Genomic DNA, 12433 nt, shown 5'->3' on the forward strand with positions numbered 1-12433 from the left:
AATACACTTATATTTCAATTTTGATGCACCTTTCAGCACTCTAAATATCTAAATGTACCCACCAATTTGGGTATGAACGAGTAAATACGGGTATACTAAGTCAATACTGAGTATTTACTCAGTATTTCACCGTGAATATTTACTCACTACCCATCTCTACTTATAGGCAACCAACAGCGGAAACTGGCCAGGGATCCCCATTATTCATTTCATTAGATTTTTATCTCTAAATTATTTTCATATATTTGTTGTTTACCTTTCTTTTTAATAGCTCATTTTAGGGAGAGGTACGTGTACACTGGTTTTTATTAAAGGTACACTGAAGTACACAGAACTAAGGTACAATATGTTTATATATATTGATGAGGTCCACCCGCCATCCGGGCGCTCATATCATGGGCAAAAAACACTGTTAACCCTTTTCCAGGCCGCACCAATCTACAAGGTTTTCCCAAAAAATTCAAATATATTCCAATAAATCCAGCTTGGTTGATTAATTTGAACACAAGTCACATTTTCCGAAAGTGCAATCTAATTTGAACCTTAAATCGGATGGCTAAGGTTGAAATTCTATTGGCGCGTATGTGTTCGATAAATCGTACTATGCCAGGAAAATGGTTAAGTGCTTATAACTGTCAGCCTTACATTCTAACCAACAATATTATCGTTGACAATTTTTATTCATTTGATTTATAGGTAGGCACTATATATACTTATAATTTTATAATGTCTTATTCGAAAACCTTTATTAATTATTAAATTGCCTTAAAGATTGAATACCGTAATTCCTGTAAAACGGTGATTTGATTTCGTGTTTAAAGCCACATTTGGAAGTTTTCTACCACGATAAAACAAAAAGTTTTTAGGGTAAACTTTAACTTCTCCATAGATTTCTATCAACATTAATTTGCACTTAGCTATAGTTTGAGTCCGAGTATGTACATGCTAGAGCGCAGACAACATAACTGCTTGGTTTTTTATTTTATTGTTCTGCAGTGAAAATAATAAAAACTAATTTAAACCGGAGTTTCGCTGAAAGCTTAATGATGACATTGATGACTGCTGAGCACGAATGAGATGTATTTTTTCTTATGTATTGAAATACACCTAAGACCTAACCTTGAAGGCACCTAACCGCAGCACAGGTGATTACAGTAGATAAAACAAATATACTACGCTTTTATTTTCAAATGCAAATATCTGAGAGACCGAGCTTTGCTCAGAAAACATGTAAAAACTAAAAATGCGCGTTGTCCCAGAGATAAGACCGATTTTAGCGATAGATTGTACGTCTCCGAAAATCCCCATATAGCAAATTTCATCAAAATCGTTAGAGCCGTTTACAAGTTCCCCGAAATATATAAATATATATAAGAATTGCTTGTATAAAGATATAATAAATAAAACATAATAATAATATAAGATAAACGAACGCAGTTAGTTTAATAAAGCTTTTACCTATTTTGCAAACGTTGTATTTAAGGTCTAACATACTATAATGCAAATCAATGCCTTTCTCAGGTTAAAAATATTCACAGTAATTTCTAACGAAAGTAAACAGCGTAACCGTAGTCGTCATGTTCCTAATAGTTTTTTAGAATATCGACGAAATAACGCTTTTCATTCAATATGTTTCCTGAGTCTTGTGTAATTTTCTCTACCCGAGAATTGATGCTGTAATTTATTTGGTATCAAGCATGAGAGTTAATTGCTAACCGGATCGTGTATGCCCGCCATGGGCACGGTGACGGCGTCCTCTCCGCCGGCCGCCACCAGCTTCTCCAGCACCTTAAGAGTGTTCTCCACCGCCGACCATTCTGTCTTCTGGGCCAGCACCAGCACCTTCGCTGCTGCTTCCCGCATGTTGACCCCCGCGCTGGGAGGCTTTGGAACGTCTCCATTGCTCTCCTTAATCTCTTTCTTATCACCATTGACGGAGGACGTCTCATCCTTATCATCCGTGACTTTCGCCGCTGCCGATTTATCATCCTCTGTATTTTTCTTAGGCGGACCCTTTCCGCCTTTTTTGCCGGCTGGCGCTTGAGACATCCTCACTTCATAACCGGGCCAGGTTCACGATCACTTCGTCATCACTACACTGTGGCGTCGCGTATCACCGTGCTCGGTCTGGGCTATGTTGAGCGCAGGGCGGGCGGGCCATGACTGCGGCACGGCTGCGTAGCTCAGCCGATTTCTTGCATGATTCGAGTATATAAAGGCGAAGGCAGGTGCGCGAACCGGATTTACAAACAAACTCGAATCGGCGATGTCTCAAAACGTCACATGCATTGGCCCGATTTTTACTTTTCTGTTATCGGAAGATCGCCGCCAAACTTCTAGCTACTGTCTACCTCAAACGAAACGATGCGATGCGCTTCGGAGAAAATATTGAAATTTAAAATACTGAAAGAAAACTAGCGTAGCTATTAGATATATATTTCCCATAACTGAAGTGGTGGAAATAATATCAGACCTGTAATGTAAAGAATTCGCTTTGAACAAACATCCCTACGAAATGTTTAGTTTAGGCGGGTGGTAAATATAATTGCTTTTTCTAATTTAGGAATGCAAGTACACAGCTATCGTTGTCAATAGATTACATTTTGCTGATTACATTATAGTAAATTGGTAAAACGTGCCGAGTCACGTACTCGCAGAGCCGGTTTGAAGGTATCAAGACATGGACGAAAATAAACATCGAAATTAAATATGCTGGAAGATTATTCCATTGAAGTGTTTTGTGTTTTCATCATTACAGGGGCTCTAAAAAGCTTCGCCGACCTTTGATTATGCTGTACAATCATTACAAGCCCTGAAAATAATATCTGAAAGTCCTGGGACAAAACACATTTGAAATAGGTAGGTAAGTAATTAATTTTATTCCAATTAGCAATTGTAAGCTTTTTTAATGCGTAAGTGCTAACGTCGCAGGTATTAATGATTAATAATGATTAAAAATTAAGATGAATAGAAAATCTTATTACACCAACGTAAATGTACCTACCTAAACCGTTCCATATTTTTCTGCCTCCATGATTTAAATGCAAATTCACCCATGTGTTCTGAGTCATGACATAATTTACACAGTGAAATTCGGGTGAAAACAATTGAGAGGAGCTTCATTGTTTGCCGGTCTACAACTCCGGGATTGACGAACTAGGGAAATTTGGTTAAAAAGAATGCTACGCCTACGCAACGTTAACTATCCTAACAGAAAGTATTTAATGTTTAAGGATAAACACTGAACTACTTGTGACAGTTTTGATTTTAAGTATTTACTTGTGTATAACTAGTACTAGTAAGTACGAGTTACTGTGAGCTGGGGACCTCGCGATACTCTAAGAAAAATTAAGTATTCTTCACAGTTCGTTGAATCATTACTGGTCATTATCACAGTTAACTCACAATAGTCTTAAGCGCCATAGACCTTATTGACGCTTACTTGCTTTATGCCAATTTACGCATTTGGTAAATATTACAAAAACTGAATCCACAAAAAAACTAATTTATAATATAATTTGGTCACAAAGTTTCACAAGAATTGGTTGAGAGACGCTTAATGTTTCCATACAACACCTGTCTTTCTGTATGTGTTCGAAATACCCATGTTTGAGAATTGCGACCTGTAGAGGAGAACATCCGGACATATGAAAGCAATTTGCCCGATTCAAAACGGAGACCTTCGCTAACATTGTGGTCAATAAAATCATTAAAGGTATTTTACTTAATTTTTATTTTAAACACATTAATATAGTCCATCTAATAGTGGACTGAACTCTACTTAAGAGTATTAATATTAATTTACTCCTTATCAGCTCCTTAATTTATTCCCCAGTTGGATGGCCTCGTCCATCCTCGACCTTGTTTGGTAATATTGGGGGAATGATACGGACGCGTATTCAGCTACTTCGATTTGTATCGTGGCCTTAAGAGGTCGAGGGAAATTTGCATGTTTCGTCACAGGCGGGGGTGTGCGGAGCGCGGGGCCGTCGCGTGCGCTCCACGCGCCACTTCCGGTGCCACGACGGGGCACGGGGGCAGGGGGCGGGCTCCGCCACGGCCTCGATTCTGCCACGGCGATGATCAGATACGAAGGAACACAAGGGCTTGACCAGCGGTCTGGTTTAACATTTTTATGCATTAACTAGGCAAGTACACTAGTACGTTCGAGTATAAAGAAAAGGATTGCAAAAGAAAACGAGATACTCGTAATGCTGTTTAGGAAATCGTGTGTGAATACTGAATAGGTGTGTGATTTTGTTATATCGATTACATACATTATAAAATGCATGTCTTAATCTATATCTAGGTTCTTAAATATTTACAGGCAGATTTGTTTCTTATTCCAAATTCCACTGTAGCAGTAGAGCACATACCATTTTAACGAAGCACTTCGCACCTCAACTCTCAGGGCCGTAGTACCTTTAAATGCCTGGGACAACACTCGAAAGGACAGCTGGTAAATAATCATTTAATTAGGTATCATAATGTCATTGCTTCCATAATTTATGGCCCTATATTACATATTATCTCAATAACATCATTTTATCAAATATTGTATACTGCAATTTATTAACACCGTATATCTTTATGAGGTAGATATATACATACACAAAAATGACTAATAATTAACGAATTTTACGGACCGGGAGTATGGCGGATTGGAAATAATTTATAATAGCTGATTTTTTAGTTTAACGGATATAGACCGCGGGCCAGGAGCATATTTAGTCAGTCATCGCCTCCCGGCCGATACTTTGTCAGATGATAGTTTAGATGCTGTTTTAAACTTAAAAAACCGTCAGACGGTTCTATCGCGGTGGAATGACCGTCAGTTGTAAAATGTTTTTGCCATCATAAAAGGTATAGCGCTTATTTTTTACATGTTCATGCAACCAGCTGATGTTCTTACCATCGCGATATAATCGGCTGACGATTTTTTTAATTAGCATCTGAACTATCATTTGACACAAGTATCAAACGGGAGGCGATGAGATTTTTTTTTGTTTTACGTGTTACGGTGGCTGCCATTCCTCAACCCACCAACGGAGCGGCAGCTGACGTCCACGAGGGTTCATCATACCTAGCCGTTAACCACTACACGAGTTTTGAGCCGGAAGGTGATTGGTCATAGAAATTGTTCCTGGCTCGCGGTCTAATACACCTATCATGATTATAGTGGTACATACGAACTAGAATCCACACAATATTGCAATATTACAGGAATAAATCACCCTCAGTAAGTTGTAAGTAGCCATATCAGTTGTAAGACCCCACATCGACGCGAAACTATTAAAATTTAATTATCTTATACCTTTAAACGAGCAATTCTTGTATATATATATTTCTGTGATCTCGGAAACGGCTCTAACGATTTCGCTGAAATTTGGTATACGGGGGTTTTTGGGGGTATACAATCTATCTAGATTAGTCTTATGTTTGGGAAAACGCGTGTTTTCGAGTTTTCATGCGTTTTTCTTTTGACGCAGACAGGGCCGGATTTAGGGGAGGGCAACCGGGGCTACAGCCCCGGGCCTCCACAAACGAGGGGCCCCCACAATAGAAACTTCGGAAAATTTACTATTTTATTTGGAAAATAATTTGGGGCCAGGAGGCCTCCACTCCTTTATTGCCCGAGGCCTCCAGACCTCTAAATCCGGCATTGGACGCAGAATATGGTCGCTAATTTCGTATTGCCGGCCACTGTCCTTCTGGTCCAGCGGGTTAAGACGCGGACTGCTAAACGAGTGTTACGGGTTCGAATCTCGCCCGGTGACTAACTTTTGTTATTTTTTTATATGACCAAGTTTATATATAATTTTTTAATTTTAATTGTTTTAGACAAGTTTAATTTAGTAAAAAAATGTAGTTAAGATTATCACCTATACACCACCATATTACAATAAATAGTTATAACCGAGCAAAGCTCGGTCGCCCAGGTACTAATCACTAATATTTGGTAAGGCGTCGGCGTGAGGTCCAGTGAACGATGTATTTTGGTGCTGCATTACTAATTTATTTTGTTTTAACTAGGACTGACATGAAGCGAGACTTAATAATGTATAAATTTGGATACTTTGAATAAACTTCGCTCTGAAAAATAAATGCATAACTCGTATGTATGTATGCACGTTTTTTACCTTACACGTTTTTTTTATGGAAAAATCTTTTCTAATAGGTCGTTTAATAAGCATTTAAACAAATTGACTAATTCGAGTTTTAGTTATTAGATCTGATTCCGATACGATACTGATCTGTCCATGTCATAAGTGACGTATTTGGTTGAAGAAATGTCACTTTAGACACTTACAGATCAGTATCGTATCGGAATCAGATCTCATAAGGAAAACTCGAATTGGCCCGAAAGTACTACTTAATTCTAATAAATTAAGACATGTATCACTTGCGCCGTACATTTGTAGATTTATTATTATTAGCTTTACGCAAATATGTCGTTATGCTTGTAGATAATAGTTATCTGTACAACAAGAGAGTAAAGTTTCATATTTCTTCGAGTGTTTATTTTGAGTCCCGAGCAAGCGAAAGACTCTATAATACTCGCTACGCTCGTGAATCTAATTTAGAATCTTGAGTGTAGTAAGGGACTCAAAAGCGCACGAGATGTAAATAACTTTGATCTCGTGTAGTACACAAAACTTTTCATGACAGCAGTGAGAACGTATTTGGAAGATATACAACCTGAAAAAATGTAATCCGTCTTCATCACTATTTCACTCATGTTTTCTTAAGGTATTCTAACAATTAAGATTAATTACCGCAATAAAACGAAACGAAAGAAATTTCAATAAAATAATAGGGAAATAATGAAATAACAAACATCAATTGACAGTTCAATCGACAGCTTATTTTTGTAAAATACGGTCCGAATTGCGGATACAACTTTTGTCAACTATAGAGATCGTTAAAAGTAAAACTATTTACATCGCGTAACAATTGCGTAAATTTTTTAAGTTAATTGTTTTGATCGTATAATAAAATATGTAAAATATGGTGTTTTTATTAAATTTTTAACTTTTATTTCATTAACTTACTTCGGAGTCTATTATAAACTGTCAATATAACGTTGAATTACGTATGCACTTTTTTGTCTCTTTCTTTTTGCTAATGACGTGAAAGGGACAAAGACAATAGAATCCAAATATTTCGAACTTATAGTAGGCCCCGCACGTTGAAATGACATTCGAATATAAAGGTCACTTGAATGTTATTTTGTCTCACGCAGTGAGCAAAATGCGATTTTGCTCACGGTTTTTAAGCAGCAAATTACCCTTGTTCGAGCTGCTGACGTGAAAACTAATAATTGTTTGAAAAAGTTAGTTTTTTTCCTATTTACCTACTTCCGGGTAGAATGTATGCAGGATCCATGCATATATTATCTGTAAATATCTTATAAGTTATAAGTCTGGTTGGGTGTTAAAATTTAATGTTTGGCGCAAAGTTTAGTCGTGGGCTATAAATACCCGTACCTAATTGTAAGTAATGAATTAGGAAATACTTTCTTAGCTGAATAGGCTAGCTAACTACAAATAATTGCTAATACATATTATTCAATTTACGACGTATGTACCTATAGCGATCCTATCAAAGTAATAAACTTCATTCGTTATTACAGAACAGCACAATATCATGTTTCGGAAAATTAATTCAGCGTGTGCCTGTATTTTACTTGTGATTGGATACAGTGATTGGTACAAATAAGGAAAGTAAACTACACGTGTATTTTACAAAACATGACTAAGTATAAACTTTCATAAGTATGTACTTTCAATTTACTATTTTAAGTAAAAAGGATTGTTATTTATGGATTCGGGAGTTAAATATCAGAATGGAATTTATACAAATCTATTTAAAACCAATTCTTCATTGCTTATCGTAAAAATTAAACCTACTTGGAAAGTAAAAGGCCCTAGAGCAGAAACGTATCACTTTCAGTGCGCTTCATAGATAAACAATGAGCTTACTATATTAGTGCTTCAGGACAACGAATTTTTTTTTCTATGGGGCAGGTCGTTCAAGTCGGCCAACCCGAAGAAGGTCAAGAAAGTTCGCGTCAGAAAAATGGTTCCTCTACTTTTCCTAATCAGAACACAATACCGAATATGCCCTTAAACGGATCCCTAATATTTTTGTTACACCTTGTATAAATCTATGTCTGGTACCAATTTTCGTTGCCAAGAAATGTTAAACAAAGAAAATAGAGCGTGTAGAAGTTATGTACGGACAATTTCTTTTGTTATTTCAGTATCTTGTTTTAAAATGAAAGCATAACTTCGATTGTAGGTATGGCGTTGAAAACGGATACGTAGTCCGCAACAAATGTAGCTTATTTGTATCCAAAATTATCTACACACGTTACTCTCTTAACGATAAAGTTGTCTTAAGACTGAGTCGACCGCCCAGCAGCTCCCTCATTAAGGTAAACTTTGTAGCCACAGTAAATTTACTGCCATCTTTCGAAACTTTTAGAACGCCATTTGACTTTGATCCTTAACTACCTATTCTTTCACTGATATGCGTAAAATTTGTTAAATATCAAAAAGTGGCGCCATCTACTAGAGCATAGGCTAAAGGTATGGCGTCATCGCTCGAAAAGATGTTTTTTTGTTTACCTTGACAATCCACCTTTATTTCAAATTATCTTTGCCATAATTTACTGTTTAGTTGATAAAGCACAAAATAAGTAAAATAAAATTATGTGACAAAGACCAAAAGTTGGGAAATCAGTAGGACAACAATATACTGAATATACAAAAATGAATTGGTTTATTAGAAAACATAATTTCCTGTAATGAGAGCGCCACTGGACGGTCAATTCCATAGGTTGGTCTTAAAATTTCGCAGCAAGCTCGACCGAATTTCACCTTCCCAAACAAACGGAGTTAGGTTTACATTTTTAAACTACGTGTTGGATTGTAATGAAACTTTGCACATACAATGACATGAGGTATATACATGCCTGCAATTATTATATATAGTTCTAGCTAAAAAACAAACGAAATAGAGCAAACACAAGTTTAGTATGAATAATTTAATAACGCTGTATTCAGGCGATAGATATACCTGCGAGGCAATAGATATACCTTGTCCTATAGGCTAGATGACAATTTTTAGGGTTCCGTAGCCAAATGGCAAAAAACGGAACCCTTATAGATTCGTCATGTCCGTCTGTCTGTCCGATTCTGTCACAGCCACTTTTTTCCGAAACTATAAAAGCTATACTGTTCAAACTTGGTAAGTAGATGTATTCTATGAACCGCATTATGATGTTCACACAAAAATAGAAAAAAAACAATAAATTTTGGGGGTTCCCCATACTTAGAACTGAAACTCAAAAAATCTTTTTTCATCAAACTCATACGTGTGGGGTATCTATGGATAGGTCTTTAAAAATGATATTGAGGTTTCTAATATCATTTTTTTCTAAACTGAATAGTTTGCGCGAGAGACACTTCCAAAGTGAAAAAATGTGTGTCCCCCCCCCGTAACTTCTAAAATAACAGAATGAAAAATCTAAAAAAAATATATGATATACATTGCCATGCAAACTTCCACCGAAAATTGGTTCGAACGAGATCTAGTAAGTAGTTTTTTTTTAATACGTCATAAAAATTAAAAAAAAAAAATTTTTTTCATCAAACCCATACGTGTGGGGTATCTATGGATAGGTCTTCAAAAATGATATTTAGGTTTCTAATATCATTTTTTTCTAAACTGAATAGTTTGCGCGAGAGACACTTCCAAAGTGAAAAAATGTGTGTCCCCCCCCCCTGTAACTTCTAAAATAACAGAATGAAAAATCTAAAAAAAATATATGATATACATTGCCATGCAAACTTCCACCGAAAATTGGTTCGAACGAGATCTAGTAAGTAGTTTTTTTTTAATAAGTCATAAAAATTAAAAAAAAAAAAAATTTTCATCAAACCCATACGTGTGGGGTATCTATGGATAGGTCTTCAAAAATGATATTTAGGTTTCTAATATCATTTTTTTCTAAACTGAATAGTTTGCGCGAGAGACACTTCCAAAGTGAAAAAATGTGTGTCCCCCCCCCTGTAACTTCTAAAATAACAGAATGAAAAATCTAAAAAAAATATATGATATACATTACCATGCAAACTTCCACCGAAAATTGGTTTGAACGAGATCTAGTGAATAGTTTTTTTTTAATACGTCAATAAATTAAAAAAAACATTTTTTCATCAAACCCATACGTGTGGGGTATCTATGGATAGGTCTTCAAAAATGATATTTAGGTTTCTAACATCATTTTTTTCTAAACTGAATAGTTTGCGCGAGAGACAGTCCCAAAGTGGTAAAATGTGTGTCCAAAGTGGTAAAATGTTGAACAAGATCTAGCAAGTAGATTTTTTTTTAATACGTCTTAAATGGTACGGAACCCTTCATGCGCGAGTCCGACTCGCACTTGGCCGCTTTTTTATTAATGGTATCAATCGTTCAAGTTCGTTTTTAGAATCAAATCTATATGGGATCCATTGCATTAAAGCAATACAAAAGTTAGAAATGATAGTTAAAGTCCGACAGTCGTACTCGTACTTCACTCGCGAAACGCTCCTAACAAAACGATAAGCAAACGTGACGTCGCGGTCAATCTTGAAGTATGAAAAACATTAAAATTGCGTTTTTGTCGGTGAAATATTGCGTTTATGTATATATTTGCTGTACAATATTTTTTTGGATAAAATGTACGGAATCGAATGGTACCCTGACTTTATTCCATTTTGGAAAAAAAAAACTTTTAATTTTGAACCTTTCAGGTCCTATATTTTTTATCATTTTCATATATTATTTTAATAACCACATTATTGCGATAAATTGCTCATTTGCTATCTATTTTACTAGATTTTGTCATAAAATTCAACACGTGTCATCATTCCTAGTGTAAGTACAAAGTTTCAGTGCAAGTGTTATTTTAAACATCAATCATCTATGAAATTATGACATTTAATATTTGCACAGGCTGGGCTATCAAAATCGTTCCTAACTTAGCTTGGTTGGACTCTAGTCGTTTTAAAATGAGAGCGTAACTACGTTTGTATGGAAAACCGAGCTTGCTGCGGACTGGACTTAAGATGGTTTTGTAAAATCTCAGCCGTTAACTATTCCTGCTGCTGACTGTACGTTTTCTTAAGGTTTTCCAAATTCCTAATTATTTATTTGTTAAAATATAGGTATGTACAACAGTAGGTTTTATATTTATAATAAAGTATCACTATGCCATGTGCATACAAATAGCTACAGAGGACATGTAGCATGCATTTACAAACTAAATCTATGGTAAATAATGAAGTATACACAACAAATTAAAGGGTAATAAAATTTCCTGAGTCTGATAAAAAATCTTGTATTGAGTAGTACGCTTTAGTTATTAAGAAATCATGTAATATTTTTTAAAATTTCTTTTAATCATTAATTTTTAAAATCTCTTTTGGCAGTTTATTATAAATTCTTGGTGCCATTCCAATAAAGCCTTTTGCTAGTTTTTCCGTGCTACTTATTGATACTGAATAAATAACTAGCATTTAAAGATATTCTTCTCTGACATTAAAAACCTCAATGGCGAGCAATAAGAATTTATCGTGATCGTTAAAAAATATTGTGATTTTAATAATTTCAATCATTAGGTATATGAATGAATGAAATTAAATTAATCCAGGGAATTATTTCCATGTACATTTAAACATAATACAATTACATTACATAATAAAATAAAATACAATTCAATAACATCATACAATTAATATAACATATTATATTAAGTTAAAATTCAAATAACGGCCAGCGTCCCGGGTCACCCCAATCCCGTCACGGTAGGCTTGTGGTAGCCCCTCCAGCGCTCGTGCAGCATATGCACATGTAGCAGTATATGGTTTCGAAATTGTTAATGATTTAGCCAACGTCAAAGTGGGATCGAAACAATATTTTAGGTTAGGTTATACAGATTTCAGCCAGTGTACGGTAAAAAACGGTAAATTATGACCTCTAGGGTTTTGGCCTGACGCGGTTAGAGGTAGAGAACAAAAAGTGTGCCCGTAGGGCATGACTTCGTTCGGTATATAGTTGCATTTAGTAAAGTGATAGCTGGTCATTACTACAAATGTGTCCGCGGCCGGCAAAACTTGCAGATTTGCTTGTTTATTTGTAGACACAAGCAAGTCTCGTCCGTATGGCAAGCAACAAAGTTGGATGTTTTGTCGGCCCCGGTCACAAATAGCAAGATGAATTCTTGTCCTAAGCCTTATCCCATTATCTGGAGTTGGCTCTCCTTGTCTGCCTTTTCCACTGTTCCCGGTTTTGGACTACGGTGACACCTACTCCTATCTCTTTTAGGTCCTTCTGGACCGTCGTCAACCAGGTGGCGGGCCGTCTTAAAGTTTTCCCTTGAGTTTGA

At 35.9% G+C, this 12433-nt stretch overlaps 1 protein-coding gene across 4 annotated transcripts in view; it reads right to left on the bottom strand.

Moving 5' to 3' along the window:
- The window catches only part of LOC133534772 (serine/threonine-protein phosphatase 6 regulatory ankyrin repeat subunit B), a 56521-nt gene extending 53010 nt beyond the window's left edge, over positions 1–3511 (bottom strand). For all 4 annotated transcript variants that reach the window (XM_061874042.1, XM_061874041.1, XM_061874040.1 and 1 more), the window contains exon 1: positions 1717–3511. In XM_061874042.1, coding sequence (XP_061730026.1) covers positions 1717–2049 — 333 coding nt within the window. In that variant the 5' untranslated portion in view covers positions 2050–3511. The remainder of the gene's footprint in view (positions 1–1716) is intronic.
- Positions 3512–12433: the final 8922 nt, after the last annotated feature.

The sequence above is a fragment of the Cydia pomonella genome, chromosome 2 (genome assembly GCF_033807575.1).
Source record: "Cydia pomonella isolate Wapato2018A chromosome 2, ilCydPomo1, whole genome shotgun sequence".
In the NCBI taxonomy this organism is placed as follows: Eukaryota; Metazoa; Arthropoda; class Insecta; order Lepidoptera; family Tortricidae; genus Cydia; species Cydia pomonella.